This window comes from Chenopodium album, chromosome 8 (genome assembly GCF_948465745.1).
Source record: "Chenopodium album chromosome 8, dcCheAlbu1.1, whole genome shotgun sequence".
In the NCBI taxonomy this organism is placed as follows: Eukaryota; Viridiplantae; Streptophyta; class Magnoliopsida; order Caryophyllales; family Amaranthaceae; genus Chenopodium; species Chenopodium album.
Window position 1 is genome coordinate 37,397,615 of NC_137841.1, and position 21,200 is coordinate 37,418,814.

At 37.8% G+C, this 21,200-nt stretch overlaps 1 protein-coding gene across 3 annotated transcripts in view; it reads right to left on the minus strand.

The window, feature by feature from the left end:
* Positions 1–1,493: 1,493 nt before the first annotated feature.
* Positions 1,494–21,200, minus strand: part of LOC145641824 (peptidyl-prolyl cis-trans isomerase CYP59-like) — a 28,708-nt gene continuing 9,001 nt past the window's right edge. For 2 of the 3 annotated variants that reach the window (XM_081692800.1, XM_081692802.1), the window contains exons 4-13: positions 20,609–20,700; positions 20,060–20,159; positions 17,494–17,616; positions 17,317–17,394; positions 9,291–9,337; positions 9,158–9,213; positions 7,513–7,553; positions 6,808–6,904; positions 2,584–2,716; positions 1,494–2,494 (exon numbers count right to left, since the gene is read on the minus strand). In XM_081692800.1, coding sequence (XP_081548926.1) covers positions 1,954–2,494; positions 2,584–2,716; positions 6,808–6,904; positions 7,513–7,553; positions 9,158–9,213; positions 9,291–9,337; positions 17,317–17,394; positions 17,494–17,616; positions 20,060–20,159; positions 20,609–20,700 — 1,308 coding nt within the window. In that variant the 3' untranslated portion in view covers positions 1,494–1,953. The remainder of the gene's footprint in view (positions 2,495–2,583; positions 2,717–6,807; positions 6,905–7,512; positions 7,554–9,157; positions 9,214–9,290; positions 9,338–17,316; positions 17,395–17,493; positions 17,617–20,059; positions 20,160–20,608; positions 20,701–21,200) is intronic. The other variant, XM_081692799.1, reaches the window with a different exon arrangement.

Genomic DNA, 21,200 nt, shown 5'->3' on the forward strand with positions numbered 1-21,200 from the left:
ATTGAGAAATGAATTTACCTTTTAGTAAATAAAATAACTATGATTTATGATTTTTTGAGTTCATATTACAAAAAATAAATAAAAATAAATAAATAAATAAAAATAAAAAAAGCAAATTTCAATTTTTGTCGGAATAACATTATATGGAATTAGTATTATGTTAATGTTTATAATAATGCTAGTTCTAGGCTGTTAACAAACTAGTTAAAAGAAATTTGGATGGTCGTCAAGTCTTTATAAAACTTCCAAACCACTATAAAAGTTTAGCCAAAGTAAAAATTTATAGAAATTTTGTTGGCAATTTTTATTGTACAACCATTGTACCACGCGCATGGTAAAACAAAGCAAAGCTGCTATTTCTTAACTGCTGAAGATTAACCCAACTCTTTGGGCAAGTGAAGTAGAATTGTCTTCCATGTCAATTTGCTTCTTAAATGCAAACAAATCATATCTTAAGAATGTAGGTAGAATGTCACAATGGCACCATAATTTAATCATCGATTACGTGCATAATTAGAAAGTTGTTGTGAAGTGTTGGATCACTCATACTTGACGATTCATGGTTGGATTTGGAAAAGTAATGAAAGCTTATCACCAACTTAACGTAATCTCTTCTTGCTTAAAAGGAAATGCATCTTCTATTTATGTTTTTATTTGTTTATTTTTTATTTAGAAAAAGAAGATTAAGAGTTGCAGTGATACAATCATACAAGTCATATAACTTATTTCTCTTTCCAGGAAATGGAGTATGTACCAAACGTTCTCTCTGTACAAAATGATACAAACTAGGGAGAGGACGCTTTTGCTCGGCGCTTGTCTTTCCGAATCGTTATCCTCCGTTTTATATCAGTTGACACATTATTTTAGACACATTTGCCAATATATATGTTCAACTATCTACATCTTCAATCACAAATAAGCAAAATTATATAGAAAACATTGATAGATAGAATACATATGTTGAAACAAATTTACTGAAACCTCACATAATTATGTTTCATTCTTAACACTACATAACAAGAAGAAATCAAAATAATTTATTTAAATAGTGTCCAAAGTCAATACGTTCCACTAAAAAGTGAATAGATTCAACTAAAAAGTCAATACCTAATTTGATGGCATCCACCTAATTATTTCTGCTTGAACACAAGGCCAATACCAACACGGACAAATCGATCTACCAATGAATTATAAGAGGTACTACCGACACAATGGTCGATGATATTAGTAATAAACTTGAACGTTGCATATTAATTTCTTGCTGATGATCAAACATGAATTTTGTTACTCTACCCTAAACTAAAAGCTAAACTTTCTTAAAGGCTAATGATCAAACATGTTTTTTGTTACTCTGCCCTAAAAAAAAAAAAAAAAAAAGTTAATCGTTCTCAAATCTCAATGCATGCAGCATGCCTATTTTGGAGATGTGATAAATGAGAGACTGGGAAGAGTTTGGTCAATTAGTGGTGAGAGAAAAGAGAAAAAAAAAAAAAAAAAAAAAAAAAAAAACAGACATTGGGCTTTGATTTATCAAAAGTGAATTGAAAAGCAAATAATCCATAAACACATAAAACCAAAGTAATTCCTGTACTCAAACTTAGCAAATTTCGTCTTCTAACCCCAGTGGACATTTTTTCTGCTTTTAATCAAAGAAGGCCTATAAGTTGTACATGCATCTCGTGAAAAGAAAGAAAGTAACTTCAAAAAGTTCAAATTTCCTACTCACCGAATTCACGGTCAAAAATTTCATTACAATATGGCCGATTTCTCCTCTTTTTAACTTTGTACCAGTTGGTATATTGTTAATACTATTACAAACTGAGAACTACAGTAGATAAGGGTACTCAACTGTCTCTCTGTAAGCTAGGTATCGACACAAAAAACAAGAAGCAAGATCAAGAGGGCACTGGCTTACAAAATCAGAAGCATCTCTATTAATCGGATCGACAAAGTTCACCTCCTGTCAGTTCGCCGCCTCTCATTGTTGCCATGAGTGTAATCTCTTGAGCTTCTTCTCTGATTTTGCTCTTCCTTTCTGCTTGGCTCATAAAAATCTGAATCTCTCCTCCTATCCCTGTCCTTACTCCTATCAGCTCCATCTCTCTTGCTCAATATACCTATATTTTCAGTCATTTTTCTGTTATCCCCATCATTTTTCTTCTCTCGGCAATCCTGGTCAATCCTGCGATCATACCTACTCTCTTTCCGATTCCTGTCTTCCCTCCCATGACTTCTCTCTCTTTCCTTGCCATCCCTGACATAACTATAACCTCTCTCCCTTTCATCCCTTCGGCCACCATGCCCATCATGATCATCATTTTTGTATCGACGTCTCTCACTGTCCCTTGAGTCTCTATTCTTCCCATCACGCCTGTGTTTATCATCACCGTGATCCCTCCTTTCAGATTTGTGTCGTTTCCTATCTGGCTCATAATCTCGGTGCCTCTTTTCTCTTTTTGGGCTTCCACCATCTTCATCAAACACCATCTCATAGCTGCAAAAATGGCAAACATTGTTAGACATGGTAAAGAGCCATCCTCAAGGGAATAGGTGCAGATTCATCAATAGCTGCTGAAAACTAACCCTGCATCTCTATTTCCACCATGCTGCTGATTATCTTCTTTTAGAACATATTTCTGATGCTGACCAGGCATTTCTCCCATGGAGCAATCTTTTGCAACATGATCTAGTGCACCACATTTGAAGCATCCTCTTCCTACACATGACAGAAACAAGGCATTTTAGAAGCTATCATTGGTTTATCGTAGAGCTGCCAAATTTCCAATATGAAAAAGGAATGGAGGGAAATAGTTCTTTGGCGGTAAACACAATTAGTATTTGGTTGAAAATCTTAACTATGTTTTAGAGCCTTTTTGGTTGTAAACACTGTTAAACAGATTTATGATATACACCAAAGCTGTTACTTGGACTTGGTACAAGTGATGTACTTTATTGTCAGACATGCCTAATTCCCATAGGTTTTCTGCTGTTTTTGAGGATCATAACACGCTCAACAAAGCGACACAGGTATGATGATGAAATGGATAAGTCAAGGTGTGAAGAATACAGGTGCCATAGGTCATCTACTCATCCATATTCGAGTCTCCACAATTCCAATACAAAACTGACAGGTATTATGTGTTTGTCATTTTACTAGAACCAAAATCTTATACAGTGCTTCCATGGCAATCACTTCTTCACATACAAGAAGCCACAACAACTTTCAACTTTGTTTAAGCCTACATTGGGACTAACAGGTGATATAGGGAGCCTACCCTACACCAGCCAGCCTTCTACTAGAAAGGCTATCCACAAAATAGAATATACCTAGACCCCACCAATGGAAGAATTCATCATTCCACGTGATGTGAATCAAAGGTTAATTCTTTTGAAGGGTTAAATACACTTTTAGAAGGTCCAAACAACTCTATTGTAGGTTGTCCAAACAAGGAAAGGTTCAATAGCTGAAATGGGGAAGAAAGAAGCATGATTTACAAGGAAGACAAAATGACACATCTGACTTCGACGAAGATTGCGGCTGCCACGCGCCGACTCAGGCCCCACGCTGCTCCTGCTTGGACTCTTCTTGACCGTGGACAGACGCGTGCACCTCCATGGTGGCGCGTGCATCGAGCTTCGGCTCTGACTTGAAATGGAAGATTTTCCATACTTAGGTTTTTTTTTCTAGAGTTTTGCTTGCAAGTTTTTACCTTTCACTTGAAAGGGTTTTTCTTGGTTTAAGCACTTAGGATTAGCTTTATTTTCTGTTATTTAGTTTCTGTAAACTTCCTAAGGTTATTAGGAATGTTTTTAGTTAATTAGAGTTTGTTTAGGAGTGTTTTCCTTTTCTAGTTAGAAGTATCTAATTAGGATGCTTGGAGCACAAGGTTAGGGGTTTGTCCTAGTGTCACGATCTGAATGTTTTGACACCGGATCGTGCGGCGCGCACTTGTCTATTGACGACAAGGACGCAAGCCTAGAGCAGGAAAGGTTCGTGAGCACACAGCAACACGGACCAAGGGTATCTCAAGGAAGCACTCGTCAACCACGGGTGCGGAATCGGGGCTTGTGACGGCCGATGCTTCAAAGCGGGCACAAGCGGAACCGACGAGATGAAGGCGTCTTTTGGAGGTTTCTTGGTTTGGTGGGGGATGCTTTAAAACAAGGTAAGCACAATATCTACAAAGGCTTAAAACAACACACAAGTCTTAAAGCAAAGCAATGGGGTCAGGAGCTATGATTCAATAACCAATCACTCCTTAAAGAGCTTTATATTGATTGCATAGAGAAATACAAGTGAATACTGAAACTACAGTAACACAATAATACTCCCTAGAGTCTAGAAAATAAAAAGGAAAGACTTAGAAGGTAAAACCTAAGGAAAATACAAGGAAAAGGAAGGGGATACATAGAGAAAGAGGCGGATTCTAACACCTTGTCCTTGTAGGAGTAGAAGTAGTGCCTCTTATGCCTATAAATAAGGGGAATTTCGTGGCTTAAAGAGACACATAATAATACACAAAAATTCAGATTAATTGTTTAAGTTTTATACTTAAGTTTTGGTTGATTTGCGAATCAATTGTTGTTTTGCTTGTTTTAGTTTAAAACATTCGTTTGGATTAATTAATTAGGTGGATTCTTAGTTGATTGGTGGATTTCCTGTATAGAATTAAGCTTAAACTTATCCCTTGTGTTTTGTTGATTTTCGGATCAATAATTCACATCATCTTGGTATCAGGTTGAGCGCTTTGGGTAGAAATTAAACCAGTAGCGTTTGGCTGAGTATCTTTAGCTGAAATTTGGAGGGTAGACTCTAAAAACGTTCAGCTATCACGTCCTAAAATTTCGTAATTTTTGGACAAGTAACGAGTTCTGCACAGCCTCAAACATTTGGTATTGCTGCACTAGTTTCCAGGTTGGCATGCTTTTGGTAGAAAAAAAAAACGGTAACGTTTGGCTGGGAATTTTTTAGTGATTCTTTTTGCGTTGGACTCTAAAAACGTCAAAAAATGTCGTAGCAATTGGTTGAGTATCGCGACCTACACAACCTCAAACTTTCGGTGTTGCTGCACTAATTTGCGGTTGAGAGCCCGGTTTTGTTTTACTTAATTATTGATCAAAGATTTGATATTTTAATCAAGAATTTTGCATAAACTAACCATGTTAGTGTAGGAGTTATGAGTGACGAAGAGATACCACAGGTTCCTAAGGGTTTGACCCTAGAACAAGCCCATAATTTGCGAAGGGATCGACAACTAGAAGCCTTGACACAACAGGTGGAAGAATTGTTGAAGAGAGTTGATCGGCGTGATAGATCTTCATCAAGGAAGGGTAGTTCCACCTCAAGTTCAAGTGAGGAAGAACGTGAGAGGAGGAAGCCTAGGAAGCCATGCAAAGATTACTCTTCAGGTGATGAATCTCCAAGGCGAAGGAGGAGAGATAGACCAAAGGATGATTATCGTAGTTTGAGACTTGATTTTTCAGAATATAGTGGGAACATAATAGAGCCTGAAAAATACTTTGAATGGGTTGGAAAAGCCGAGGCATTCTTTGATTGCAAGAAGTATGACGAGAGAAAAAAGTGCAAGATCGCCAAATTAAAACTCACAAGCTACGCTAGTTTGTGGTATGATAACTTGAAGAAAAAGAGGCGCAAGGAAGATCGTTCTAAGATTACCACTTGGGAGCAACTCAAGAAACACACAAAGAAGCGATTTGTGCCCCAAGAATATGTGCAAGATGTATACATGGAGGTTGGTGCCGAGCAAGGAGTAGAGAATTTCGAAGAAGAGGAGGATAATGTCAAGGAGTTAGATGCAGAAACACAAGGCCAAAGCTTGGTCCTTAGGAGAACTTTGCACTCTAAGCCCGTACCTGTTGAAGAAAATCAAAGGGAGAAAATTTTTATGACAAGGTGCAAGGTGGAGGAATGTCTATGTGATGTGAAGATCCACACAGGAAGTTGTGCCAATGTCGTGTCTACAATGTTGATCAATAAATTGGATTGGCCTACAACCGACCATCCAAAGCCCTACAAGTTTCATTGGCTTAGTGATGAGAGTGATATTAAGGTACTAAACAAGCCTTAATCACTTTTCCAATTGGTAAATTTCATGGTAAAGTGCTATGTGATGTTTGTCCTATGCATGCTTGTCACATTCTTTTGGGTAGACCATGGCAATTTGATCGACATGGGAAGCATGATGGTGAGGCCAATATTTACTCGGTCAAGGTAGGAAAGAAACGTTTTAAATTGCTTCCTTTGTCTCCTAATGAAAACTGTTCAAAAGCTAAGGAGAATCATCTTTCTAATATGTCCATGAATGCAAAAGGGTTCGAAAAGAAGATGGAGGAAGATTGTCAAAAGGATAGTGATGAAGAGAAACATGTTGGTGCTAAAGAGCTCGAAGCAAGGGTGATTGAAACAATTGATGTTCCAATTGTGTGTGACGATGTTCAAGATGAGATTATTCATGATGATCTACCAAACATATATGCATGATGGCTTTAACCAACATATTTTAAAAGCTGATGTGTTAATTTATAGTTCTATAATATATCTAGTGCCATTTTTATGTACAGAAATGGCCTCTATCATTATTTCATGTTCTGAGCTGTAGCTTTATCCTACGGAATTGGTACTATAAAGAAGATAAATGACTTTAAACAATAAAAAAAAAAAAAAAAATAACTTGGCATTTATACCTTCTTCCCGGCACCAACAGAATTAAATTGCCAAACTCAAAGTAAGAGAAGAAAAAACAAGAGGGGGTGAGGGGGAAGAAAAGCAACAGAGCATTTTTTTACCTTGAGTTCCTTTCCGTCTAAATTGATTCCAGAGCTTAGAAACACTTTGACTAAAATCAACTTTTATCCTCCTGTCATCAATTAGTGCATTGTCCATCTACAAGAAGACAAAGTACAAGTTACATAAGGTCCACCAAACCTTATTCTCTTCTTTAAGGGTATGATAGACAAACTATTGGAAATTGGAGCTAATAACCTGAAGCTAATTAAACCTGACTAAGTTTTCCTTATTTTCCAAGTATCGTATTGCACCAGTTAAGATTGCATTTCCAAGAAATAGGAGATGATTACCAGTTTCTATTTTCCAAGTATCTTATTCCACCATTTCAAATTGCATTCCCAAGAAAATTAGATATGATTATCATTTTCTACCCCCCCCCCCCCCCCCCTCTCTTATATCAACTTAAGAATCTTCCCACCCATTTTTATTCCTGAATCAGTGTAACCAAATTTGCTAGATTCCATTTATGATTCGAAAAATACGTATTGGTACATATGAATTGGTAAAACAAAGAGTTTTGGATTAATTTAACAAGATTTGTTGATGAATTGCATTTTGTACCCATTCCACATACCATGAATTAGTTATCCCAAGTATGTTCCTTTTCTAAATAAAAACTAGAAAACAAATTATATATATTATATCAGTATAAGAATCTATGAAGATCAGCAAAAATGTAATATGTTTCCTCTGCTATAACAAACCTTGAAGTAAGCTCGCTCGCAAGCGTCATTACTCTCAAACTCTGTTACATTTAAACATTATTGACAAGTCAGTCATCACAGATAGCTATTAAGTGATAATATGTAATTATAAAATATTTTAGCATGCATGAAGTAAAATTCAATTTAAGCATCAACAATACTAAGCATAAAAGACCAAGTAGAAGCATAAGGGTGTTTCAGGGAGTTAAATGATTCAGTCCATTCTCCATTGTAATCCTTCATTCAGTAGCATCTTCCGTTTAATAACATAGCATGGTCAAAAGAAAATTTAAAAAAAAGAACATTGAAATATACACTGGTTATGCTGTTCAATACATCTTTTTGCTATGTTGCTATGACTAATTAAGCATTCATTCAAATTGTAGTTTGAATCTTATTCCTTATGGTGCAAGCATTTCCGAGTTCATGGTATCTTTAGTTTTCCATGTTCAGTTAACATGGAAAGCCACCTTTGCTATTCCGTTTGCAAGAGATGGAGTGGATAGCGTAAGAGACAAGAGGACTCATGTTTAATGAAGGGGGGTAAAGAACAGGTGACAGTCTAGCTAGGTGGACCCTTCTAACAAAGAGCGTTCACATTTAATAGAGGTAGCACCGGAAGAATAAGGTGAATTACCATTGAACAATGTCCAAACAGGTGCTACGAAGTCCATATTTCTAAGGGCGTGGAGGCTGATGGATGGTGGGGAATGTTTTGGGCTTTGGATAATTCAGTGGCTTCCCTCTTATTAAAGATGGTTCAGATGCTACTTGAGCGACGATCTGAAACAAATATTTTTTATTGGCATGGAAAAGCTGCATGATTCATGGAATTAAGTCTACCAACTTTATGTTTTTAATCTTAAATCTGAAGTTCTACAACTGCAAGTGCAAAATTTGGCTCTTTGATTCAAACTTAGAGATGGGAGATTAGTCATTCAGTTTGGAAAATTTTGGTCCGGTTCACATTTGGGTACAAAGTTATTTTGGTCAGGTACTCAGGTACATTAAGTCTTTGGTCCTCTTCACTATTCACAATTCAGCTGTATTGCCATTTGGTTTGATATGCCAAATTTTATCAATATCATCCATAACATTTTCCAGGTTGGGTCGGTTCAAGTTGGGTCATTTAGAAGTTGAGTTATGAATATAAGTCCAAGCTTGGGTTAGAGCATTTGGCTATTAGGCACAGAAATGTTCGTCACATATCTCTGCATCTTTGAAATGTATACGCCATTCCAAAAACAAACATACTGCATCGGAATGTGATGAGGCATACAAGTGTTTTTATATATCCCCAAAATAACAAAAAGAAAAGATAAGAAAAGAAAAAGGGAATGGTTAAATGAGTTATGTTGTCGGAACCTAAGCACAATAACTTATTGTGAGTTAAATATACTTGGGCTGGAGTGAATAAAAATTGATGAGTATGATTTAATTCCATTAAACATAATAGGAAAAGGAGAATAGTGAACTAAAACACAAATAAAAACAAAGAGAACAATTCCCTTTGCTATTCTAGAAACCCTAAGTCCCTAACTAAAGTTATAGTTCTCATTTAATGCTAGCTTAACATTATATATTGTGACTTTCACTCTCTGCTAGTAAATGCATAATCTTATAAATTAAACAACATTCTACTTACCAATGAAAGCATAACACAGGCTGTCACCAGTCTTGAAATCACGGATGACCTCAGCCCTGAGTAAACCATTCAGTCAGAAACAACCTCAAATTAATGGATGATCAATAGTAAGGTAAATAGTATATTCACTTACGATGTAACAGTTCCAAACCGTGAGAATATAGTATGCAAGTCCTCATCCTACATAAACAGTAACACAAATATTAAATTACAGAGTACAGATAAAAAAAAAAAAAAAAAAATATCAATAATCAAGAGGGAGTTAAAATGGAAACTCAGCTCCCAGCTCCCAATATTAGGGCCTTGGAGAATTGATTTGCATCTCTCCATATGAAGGTTGGGAAGGCATTTAGGGCATGGAACTAAGTACATGGTGTTCAAAGACTGTTCTAAAAGGAATTTTCAACATGCTAATCCTGATCTACTCCTACCATGTTTTGTAACAATATCAGGCTTTGGATAATGGTTGTTATACAAGCGCATCAATCATTCCATTTCATTGTCAAAAGTCAAAACTGCTAAGCATATTGATAAGAGATGAATTATGCAAGATGGAAATCTACAAAATGTAAGGGTACATGAGCCAATTTGTGGTGTTTGACTATTTGGATGAATATCCTACTTTGTAAATTGGCTTAGGTGACTAACACTGATACTTGTGTCTTGAGATTACAGTTGATGATGGGAAATAGAAATACAGAAACAAGAGTTATAAAAAAGAGGGGGGGGGGGGGGGGGGGGGGGGGGGTCTAGTACTTGATCAAAACTGCAGCACTCCACTTCAAACACAGCAATATTTTCTTTACTACAAAGAATTCTAAACCAATACCAATAAGAGATGAAAATAGACCAAGAGCTTTACATTGATAGGTCAATTGGCGAGAAATGAAGAAGTTATAAGCTTGGAAGTTAAGTTGTCCGGCTTGCAGCTTACAGCCTTAGACCGCCCACTCCATATTGCAATGGAGAGTCTTGGCTGAGTGCTTGGAGCGTCTGCTCCTCACACTGGAGCTCTCTCTCTCTGCATTCGGCTGTGTTCTGAAGAAGGATTTCTTGTCAAACTTGGATTAAAAAAAACCTATTCCCTGCCAGAGGAGCTTCCAGTGACTTGTTAGGGCTTCCCTCGCAAATGGGGGATGGTGTTCAAAGAGATTTATTGGTATTTGGTAAAAATTAATCTTAATGCAAGCTTCAATGGAGGATTTAGTCAGCACTCAGCCCTCCCATTTGGGTTGACCATGCCCTTAATTACACTCTTTTTCATAGGGTTTTTGTTTGATTTGGCAGCAAACCCCCTGGAAATGGTGGTGTCTAGTGGAAGTGGTGGAAATTGTGGAAGGAAGAAGATGCAAGAACAAGAAGTCAGCTTCAACGGAGGAAGATGGAGTGTAATTATTATTTTAATAAATTCACACAATTTTCAACACTAGATAAACGCCCCATGCTTATCATAAACTATAAAGATAAATGTGAATCCATGCAAATAATGTAGTCTAAGCTTACAATATCATGCATTGGCAACAACTCCAAATATCTACCAAGTAGAAAAGATACATATCTTAGTAACTAACTTATTTACACCTGTAATTCATTGGCTGTTGGTTGACGGCATTTGGGACTTAGTAGCAAATTTTGTAATCTATGTTTATCAAGGATTTAAGTTTGGAAGACTTTTTCAAACACAAATATTTGAGGATTTTTGGTACCCTATGACCAAACCTGAGATGAGTGGTTCCCTCAAGACCGGTCAAGTATTTCAACTATCCAACAACTCGGGTGCAAAGCAAAATATACCCTAGCCGGGACTCAACAATACAGGGCCAATAGGGGGGAGGAGGGAGAGGGGGGGCATTGAACATAACACATTTTTCAATGATTTCTCTTCTTATACATTTTCTCTTTATTTACAGTTTGACGGGTGATGTTTTGGGGTTTTTTGTACGTACCCGAGTGGAGGGCGTGTACGTCCCGCGGGAGACAGATCCGCAATGCAACACTCGAACGGCCCGATCACCTGCAAAACAACGGACCCCGGGGGGCCGGAGGTCCGCCTCCGACGATCAAGTTAGTGATCGATGTAATGTATTTTTAGAGAATAAAATAGAGAGAAGGGAGAGTGATTGTGAGGGGCATGGCCCTTGGAGAATGAATTAACTCCCCTTGAACTGATGTGAAGATCAGTATTTATAGAGCGTTGGGATATGTGCCTTTTAGGTCATTTAACCTAAAAGGCTCTAGGTTTATGGGCTTAGAGCCCATTATCACTCTTCTATCATTGAGTGACACGTGTCATGCTCTAATTGGCTCATAGAGAGCTGAGCTTGCGGACACGTGTCGCGGTGGCATTGGTCCACATATAGAGGGTAATTTTACCCCAAACATTAGCCCCTCGGAAGGGGTAATTTCTCTTTCAAGAGGAATTGCTCCTTTCGAAATCAAGGCTTTGCCGCTTGTTCAAAAGCTCTTTGGTCGGCATGTGTCTAGGTCAATAAAAGAGAGATTTGATTAACTTGGAAAATTTGATACCTTATATGGTATGACATTTTCTAAGTTAATCAATCATAATAATGATTGCCGCTTGAACTAGACAGATGACGACTTTCATTTCTTTATGCCCCACTATGGTAGGATATTTTCGAGACGTTTGATATCTCATTAGGCAGGAGGCGAATGGCCGCCTGACAAGACAGGAGGCAAATGGCCGCCTGGAAAGTTTTGTAATTATACTTTCAATGTCCTTTTACCCCATTGGGAGGACTTGTATAGTTTCTGAAGGTAATCTAGGTAAGAACTTCGGCCGGTCACCTACTGATGTCTTTTAGACATTCGGTTCCCGAAAACTTAGTCGTTCTTTAGATTACCCAGGTCAGGCGACTATGAGTTGACCAATTAGGTCGTTCAATCTTTGTCGTCTGCATGTGTTCGTAGAGCAATGTGCCACCCAAATGGGAGATGCTTCTCCTCGACGAATTCGCCCCAATGGACGTCGCCGGTTATCTGACTCATGTTGGAGCAGACGGCCTTACTCATGTTGGAGCAGACAAATTTATAGAAAACAGATAACCATCCGGCCATTAGCCTCATGTCTTTTTAAGACGGTTTGTATAGCCACTAAGTTTTTAGCTTAGTTTATTATCCGGCCATTGGCCTCGATAGCCTCTAATCATGAAACAATAGCCGTTTTCCATTTGTACTAGAACAGTTGGAAAACTCTGCTTTTTAGATTTCACTTTAGATTAAATCAAACAACTGCGAGTGCTGCCTTAGCATTCGGTAGGGCTGCTTGATGTTTTAGTAGAGCAATGTGCCACCCAAATGGGAGATGCTTCTCCTCGACGAATTCGCCCGAATGGACGTCGCCGGTTATCTGACTCATGTTGGAGCAGACGGTCATACTCATGTTGGAGCAGACTGTGGCTGTCGGCCTCTAATAATAATAATATCCGGCCATTGGCCTCACGTCACTTGGACGTTAGTTTAGCTACTAAGTTTTAAACTTAGTTTATCATTCGGCCATTGGCCTCACGTCACTTGGACGTTTGTTTAGCTTCTAAGTTTTAAACTTAGTTTATCATCCGGCCATTGGCCTCACGTCACTTGGACGTTAGTTTAGCTACTAAGTTTTAAACTTAGTTTATCATCCGGCCATTGGCCTCACGTCACTTGGACGTTAGTTTAGCTACTAAGTTTTTAACTTAGTTTATTTAATTAATGAATCAATATTCAATAATAATAATAATAATAATAATATTCAAATAAGCTTTAACCGTCTTACTTGAAGGACCATGAAAGGCCGGTTGCCGAGCTTAACCGAATACGAAGGTTGCTTGACATTTATGCCGCTTGACCATAATACTCCCAAAGAGTCGATCCCACAAATATACATGCGGCTTCTTACATATACATGCGGCTTCTCATGCTCTCATCGGTGAGAGTAAGATACATACTCTTGAGGTGATGTTGCTCCACTTATATGAGAGAGCAACTTCACATATAAACATACGGCTCCACACTACTTAAGTTAACTTGCAGCTCATAATAATGCTGCTAGCCCACTGGACTCCTTAAGGTGAGTCGACGTATTTTCTGCCTGGAGCATATGCAATCACAGCCGGATTTGGAGTTGCTTTAAATGCTTAAAAATCGGAGTCGGAGATATTTCAGCTCCTTGCTAGAGCGCCATGCGGCATCTGCCGCTTGCTTTCAATTTAGTTTGCCTCCTATGCTAACTCATACAAGATAGGACGCAAGTTCTCGAAATCCGGCTGCTCTTTCCCATTTGCGGCTGCTTGGGTAAGCTTGCAAAGTGCCGAGTGTAACAAAATACCACAATGGCTTCATGTTTTAGTGTTACAAACGGGCTAGAGCTGCTGTCAGACGGTAGTAGCCAGATGCTCTGCTTCTTTGACATGTATTCCTTGATAGCACTAATTTATATAAAAGGAAGCCCCTGCTATAGGTAATGGGAGCTAAGCAGCCCCTGCTCACATGGACGAACACATCCAACTTGGCATTAGAGCCGCTTGTGTATAGCCGAGATTCAATACCGTCTGACCCTTGTATAATATATACTTAAGTAGTATGCTACCCATGTATAATATATACTTAAGTAGTGCCGCATGCTTTTTTTTTTTTTTTTTTTTTATAATCATAATAATGATAATTATTGATTCGCATAATACTCATGCGGTCTTTCAACCAAGTAGCTGTCCAGCCATGTCACACATGTTTGAGCAAACTCTTGGCATCACACTCGGCTCCATGGTCGGGTGCCTTGCACAACGTATCGACCTCTCGGCTTTTAAGCTAAGAGATGACTATGTATGTATGTTGCTGCTCGGATACAAGAGATTGAGGTTTCCCTCACATTAAGGGGAGCTTGCTCATTTCACTCGGCTCTTATGCCGCTTGTATTTGAGTTTAGCATGGCACTTAGTTGCCGCTTGACAATCATGTCACTGAGTTTGCAACTTATTTGGCTTAGTAGCCGTTAGACTAAGCTCACAATGATGATAATGATGATCAGAGCATCCGGATGTGTAGGGGAACAAAGCAGCCCCAGTCATCGAGCTCAATGAGCCAATGAAACATCCGGTCTTTATGAAGAACAAAGCAGCCCCTACGGCTGTACTTATTTGATGAGCGAAGCATCCATGCAGCCGGCTTGAGCATGCGCGAAGCAACCCTTGCAGCCGGCTTTGAAGGTGATTAAAGCAACCACTTATATGAAAAACATAGCAGCCACGCGGCCGGCTTTGATAAAATAACAGAGCAGCCCTTACGGCTGGGCTTGGTTAGGCGCAAAGTAACCCTACAGCCGGACTTAGCTGAAGTAGGATGCAGCCCCACATTCGGCGTAATCGGGAACAAAGCAGCCCTGCAACCGCCTTGATTGTGATCACCAACCGTCACCTTTTATAGTGATAACCGGTTGCTTTAATTCGAGTCGGCATTTTTACCACTTGGATTGGAGCAACTTGGGCTGGCTGTGTGCTTCAATTGAGAATAGTACAAGGGGTAGCAATATATATATACGGCATTTTTGCCACACACCCCTTGCCGCTTGTACCGCACTTCTTACATGAGTACATGTTTGAAAGATAATTGCATTATTAGTGTCTATGATAGTATTGATCATAATGCCACCATTCTCATTATGCTATCAGGTTGAATTTGAGTCGGCATATTGCCGCTTGTATAAGAGTAAGCTTGGGCTCCTGACTAATGGAGAAGCTACTTGGCTGTATAATGCCGCTTGGCTACTATCACAAGGTGATTTAACTTGCTCATCCTTCATGGTCATTCGGGTACCAAGTGCCGGCTGCCTCAATGATCAAGTGCCGACTGCTGCATTGATAATACATCTTAAAATATGATAATACCAATCATCATGCTTGAGAATTCAAGCAAGCTTTTTGCTGCTTGTATATTATTGTCATCCACGTGAATAACAAAAGACAAATTCAATCATTGGTAATGATTGAATAATGATAGTGATGAACTCAATGGTGCCGCTTGATGATTAACAAGGGCGGCTGTAATCAGTAATTCACTAATTCATGCTATTACATGCGGTTTATATATACTTAGATACATGAAGATTAATGTCGTATGTATAGTCTTGTAAATATGATATTACTCTTCAAAAGCTTTGTCATAAATAAATATGAAAAATAACAAATGGGAAGAGTAGGCTGTTTGAGAACTAACAACCAGGCACTTGGCTTATTTCATTCGTCTACCGCCTCTATTAATCAAGCAACCAAACGTCCGGCTTTGAGGTTGAACGAGGCAACCATGGCAGCCAGCTTTGAACAGATTAGCCGCATAATTGATGACGGTGACCGGCTGCCACCATTGATGAAGTTGATACATTTGATAAAGTTGTCGGCTGCCGCTTGATTGATCGGTGCAAAGGCCGGTAATGAATACCACCTGATCACCATCTTTGCTATATGGAGATGAAGCTCCACTTTGCATGAATGAGCGGCTCTCGCTCTTTCCCACAAATGCCATATGCATTATGCTCTTCATATATCAATATGAATTCCGTTGCAAATGGAAGAGGAATAAAATAATACTTGTACATGCGGCATTCCCATCATTCATGGAGAATTGATGCTTAAGTTAGGCCGCATGTCCCCCACTAATTTCAAGAGTTTATTCTTGAAAAAACAATTTGTATAATACAATTATTAACATATATATATATATATATATATATGTTAATATATGTGAATATATGTGATATTGATAGTATCAAATTATCAATCAAAATGATTGGCCGCATGCCGCCTGCTTTATTGCATCGGATGCCGCTTGTTCTATCTTCAAGCAAACAGCTTGGATAGGCTTGAATTAATTTTGCTAGATGTCATGGTCTCATGGTGGAGTACGAATGTTGCATCTAGCTGGCTCAGTAAATGAGCAATGATTAAAATAGCATGCGGCTACCGCTTGTATGCATCCGGCTGGTTGAGGTGGCCTGAGCATGCGGCCGACTCATAAAATGAGTCAGATTAAAATAGTGGAGTTGGCCAATTTAGCCGTCTCACCCCTAATGTACCATCCTCCAACTTAGATCAAATGGCATTGCCTTTTAATCTTACATTGAGAGAATAAAATATGCATGACTTAGTGTGACAGGCCTTCTTGACCGTCTGACTCTTGGCATTCGGCCTCATGACACCTGATGTACTCAGCATCCAGCCTTAGGACGCCTGGCGCCTCCTAAAGGAGGTTCCCCCTATTAAGTCGGTGATCCACCGTTGTGCCATTACAGATGTGCCTCCCCACAGACGGCGCCAAATGTTTTGGGGTTTTTTGTACGTACCCGAATGGAGGGTATGTACGTCCCTCGGGAGACAGATCCGCAATGCAACACTCGAACGGCCCGATCACCTGCAAAACAACGGACCCCGGGGGGCCGGAGGTCCGCCTCCGACGATCAAGTTAGTGATCGATGTAATGTATTTTTAGAGAATAAAATAGAGAGAAGGGAGAGTGATTGTGGGGGGCATGGCCCTTGGAGAATGAATTAACTCCCCTTGAACTGATGTGAAGATCAGTATTTATAGAGCGTTGGGATATGTGCCTTTTAGGTCATTTAACCTAAAAGGCTCTAGGTTTATGGGCTTAGAGCCCATTATCACTCTTCTATCATTGAGTGACACGTGTCATGCTCTAATTGGCTCATAGAGAGCTGAGCTTGCGGACACATGTCGCGGTGGCATTGGTCCACATATAGAGGGTAATTTTACCCCAAACAGCATGTACTCTTCTGGTTATTGTGCCTTGCATAGATAAAGCTTAAAGGAGGCTTACGTAGATTCATTACATGATAGTAATGAATATCAAAGTTTCACTTACATTAATCACTACAATATGTAAGTATATTTGGAAACATAATAAAAATAAATAAAGTGTATTTTCCAGTATGTACATTCACACTTCAGAGCTTGATTATTAATGAGCAATATAAGCAACCATGTGGCCATTACATTTCATTCTATTGTTTCTTCGGCAACACTAATGTCAATGGGCAGCCTAATAGCCTAATAGGAGTTCTCCTAGGTCTTAGCTGATAATTACTGGATCCAAAAATATAGATGGCAATTTAAAAAGAAATTTTTTTCTAAAGGGACATACTGAAAACTCACCTCAGTCACCGGATTAAGTTTACATACAAACAACACATTATCAGGAGGTTTTACATCAGCATCTGGAATGTCACCAATCTGTTACAAAATAGATATGAAAATGCTTCTTTGGTTATCTTTATATTGTAAACAGATTAATTAATTAGAAAAATAAAATAGATCTTTGAAAATACATACACTTTCAAGAACCACAGCCCTAGAGTGTGCTTCCTTTGTACGTATAGCTTCCTCCAGCTCTTCTGGAGGTAATTGTTCGTCCATAGGTTCCCAATCATCTTCAAGTCTCACATCATCATCAACCTATGCATATGAAACACAACAAATTCACAAATAGAAATAATGCCAAAAAGAGTTATAATAAAATCAGAAAGAAAAGCAGATCTTAACAAAAGTCTTAAGATTCAGAAAACAATGGAGCAAGAAGCTGAATTGGGTCTTAGTTCGCCATATGGTGTAAGGTCAGCAACAGATATCAGTTTTAAAAGGTGCAAAGGTGTACTGAGGAGAAAAGGTTTTCCCTGGATCCTAGGCACGAAGTACAAAATGTAAGGCAAAGAGCTGAAGATGCACACCTTTTGTGTATGTTTTATCTTACACAAAACATAAAACCTAAAATATAAACTTAAATAGACAAATCAATCAAAGAGATGAGTCAGATTACATGTGAATACATGACTGTTCTCTTTGGAGTAAGATCAAAGAAGAGTGTGAGACAGATCGGAGAGAGAAAATGGAAGTCATCTAATGAACATGTCATTAACGACCACCGTGTTCACTGGAGCTATGGTATCGGAACTAACCAGAAATAGCTGGCAACCCCTTCACTAACGTAGCAAACAAGTTGCTGACCATCAATTGCTACCAATTTTTATTAAGATTTTAGAAGTTCTAGGGCTTATAAATTGAGTTTCAAATTGACAAAATCTAATGCAATTAAATTTGGTAGAAATTAATTCTTAAAAACCTATTAAAATTTAATTTGAAGTAAATTTTATTATTTTTCAACATTTCAACTCATATCCATGTTATCACCAAGGTGAAAATTTTTCTGCCATGACTCGCCTAGTAGGCTACCAGGCTAGTACCCAAGGTGCAATTTTAAAGCTAAGAACACATTTATGAAAGAGTTTAGCTTCCCTCTAACTAAAACATTGCATATCACCCTTGAGTCCAAAGGCTTCAAATTGAGATAAATGCAAGCAAACATATATGTGAGAGAGGCAAGTTTGAGTATTATAAGTGCTGAAGATTGAACAATGACAGATTCATGCTAGAGGATAATAAATCATATCGATTTTCAACTGTAGAGGAAAAGGCATAATAAGAATTCTACAGCAATCATGTCTTCAGAAAAGGATCAAGCTGAAGGAGTTAATGTTTCAGCCTATATGATTTTGCCTCAATCTCCTTATTCAAGGTGATAAACAAGATATTAAATAGCTTTTTCGGGAATTCTCTGAGGATCAACACAAGCTTTATTACACATTACTAAAAAAATCTCAACAAGACAGCTGATCAAAATTCTCGTGCTTTTTTTGTAGGGAACAAATTTTCGATATGGCTCTTGTTGCTAAATGCTAATGAGGTTGTTGATCATGTCAAACATAGAGGCAATATAGTTTCTATCTTTAAGTTGGAGTTTTACGAGAATTGCAAAAATGTTTGGTCGAAATTTATTTGAATTTGGACAAGGTAACAAATCAAAAAGCTTTGATTCCGTACAGAGGAAATGGTCTTTCGGCTGTCTGTCTTCTGCTTGGCAGCCTAGAAAGTAGTTCTGGGCTTTGATCAAATTGATAAGAGGTTGTGTAATAGACTGATATTCCTCAATCTACTAACAGTAAAATAAAGAGAAAGATTGGTTCTTTATTTAGCTAATTAATCTGATCTTTTTGGTAAGTTTATTAATAAAGAAATGAGAAAGGTGGAAGCTTTACTATTGATTAGTAATGGTGGAAGGATTACAGAGGCTATTACTCTCAAAAGTGAGTTGAGCTCACAACTCTCCAAAAGTGACTTGAGCTCACAACTCTCAACAAGTTTCATCCAATTTTTGCCTACCTTTTTCTTTCCTCCCTCTCTCTATTTATACCAAGGTTATAAACTACAAACCTAATAATACTACATTTCCCAAATTACCCATACCACATTTGATAACTACTAACATACTAAGGCCCCGTTCTCTTCACCTTTTTTTTGCTGAACTGAAATTACTTTTGCTGAACTTAAATTATTTTTACTAAACTGAAATTAATTTTACTGAACTGAAATTATTTTTACTGATTCCATGTTATATTTCTTCTTTGAAGTTACTGATTTATACTGAACTTAAATTATTTTTACTGAACTGAAATTATTTTTGCTGAACTGAACTTATTTTTACTGACTGAAATTATTTTTACTTAATAATATTTTTTTAAGGTGAAGAGAACAGGGCCTAAACTACCCATAATACCCTCCCCTAAGTCAGTTCATTACAACACCGGCCCCCTAAACTTTAGCGGTTTATTTTTTATAAAAAAAATACGCAATGGTCTTTTTTATTACTACGTATTAAATCTGAAATAAACAGATGCAGAAATGGATTTGTGAATATGTATCAAAACAATTCATTAGAGATAGATAGTATATGACTTTTTATATCAAAAAAATAAGCAAATCAAATAATAAAAAAATGAATACGAGCTAATCGACAGAAGACAGACATCTTATGATATTAAAGAAATTGAAATAAAACTATTACCTCTTCTTTTGGTTTGCCTTCTGGTGAAGCATCAGGTATTAAACTGGCCAGCTGGGGAGGGTCTTCAAAAGGATCGTCAAGCACGTAAGTGTGCTTTATCCTGTTGAGATACAACAAACATAAAAAAATAAAAAATAAAAAACACATGCAGTATTAGAATTATGGTCATAAGTAAATCGAACTAAATTTGAATCACGAAAATTTATACTCCCTCCGTTCCCTTTACTATATGCCTATTTCTCATTTTGCACGGGAATTAAGAAAGTTAAAGATTCCTTAAAACTAATAATTGAGAGTATAAATATGCATGTGGGGTTAGTGAGGGATAGAGAGAAAGAAAAAGTGGTTGGGAATTAAGAGAGAGAAAGTATTGGGAATTGATGTTAAAGTACAAAAAAGAAAAAGAAAAAGGGTGACAAATCATCAAAAAGAGAATAATATTGTAAAAAAGTACCACCTATAAATAGAAACAAGCACTTAATTTTGGTCACCACAAAAAGGAATACATGCATGTAATAAAGGAACGGAGGGAGTACTAAAATTGTGCACCTTATATTCTTAAATGGTCTTCCCTTCTCATCCAAATAAGCTTCATTTATTCTCGTTAGTGTTTCATGACCTTCTGCAATCTCCCCAAAGACCTAGTCAACATAAAGTTACCCTTGTCACTTTAGATGATCATGCGTCAATAACAATATACACAACCATGGGACTGAGGAGACCTTCAAAGACATATAACAACCATCATTCAATCCCTTCCCTTCCAAAAACGCTCAATCTAGTTTAGTAAACATAAAAGGTAGTGGAAGAAAAAAGGACAACGAAAATGACACAGAGAACTCCCCACCAAATGTTGAAAGAACCCCATGCAAGGGATAGCATTTTATAATAGGTTTTGAGGTCATGTCAAGTAATCATCTAAACTAAAATAAGTCTTTTTATAAAATGATTATAACATATACAATACGCAAGGAGGTAAGGTAGATTGTTGGTCCAAAATTTTGTAATCTATCATATATTATTACACAAAAAATGATTGACCATGCATGGTAAATGAATCATATAATTCCTTTCACCACTCAACTGTTGAACACAATGCAACAATAGTTGGTTTCAAAATAACAAGGAGAGTGCCTTGTCA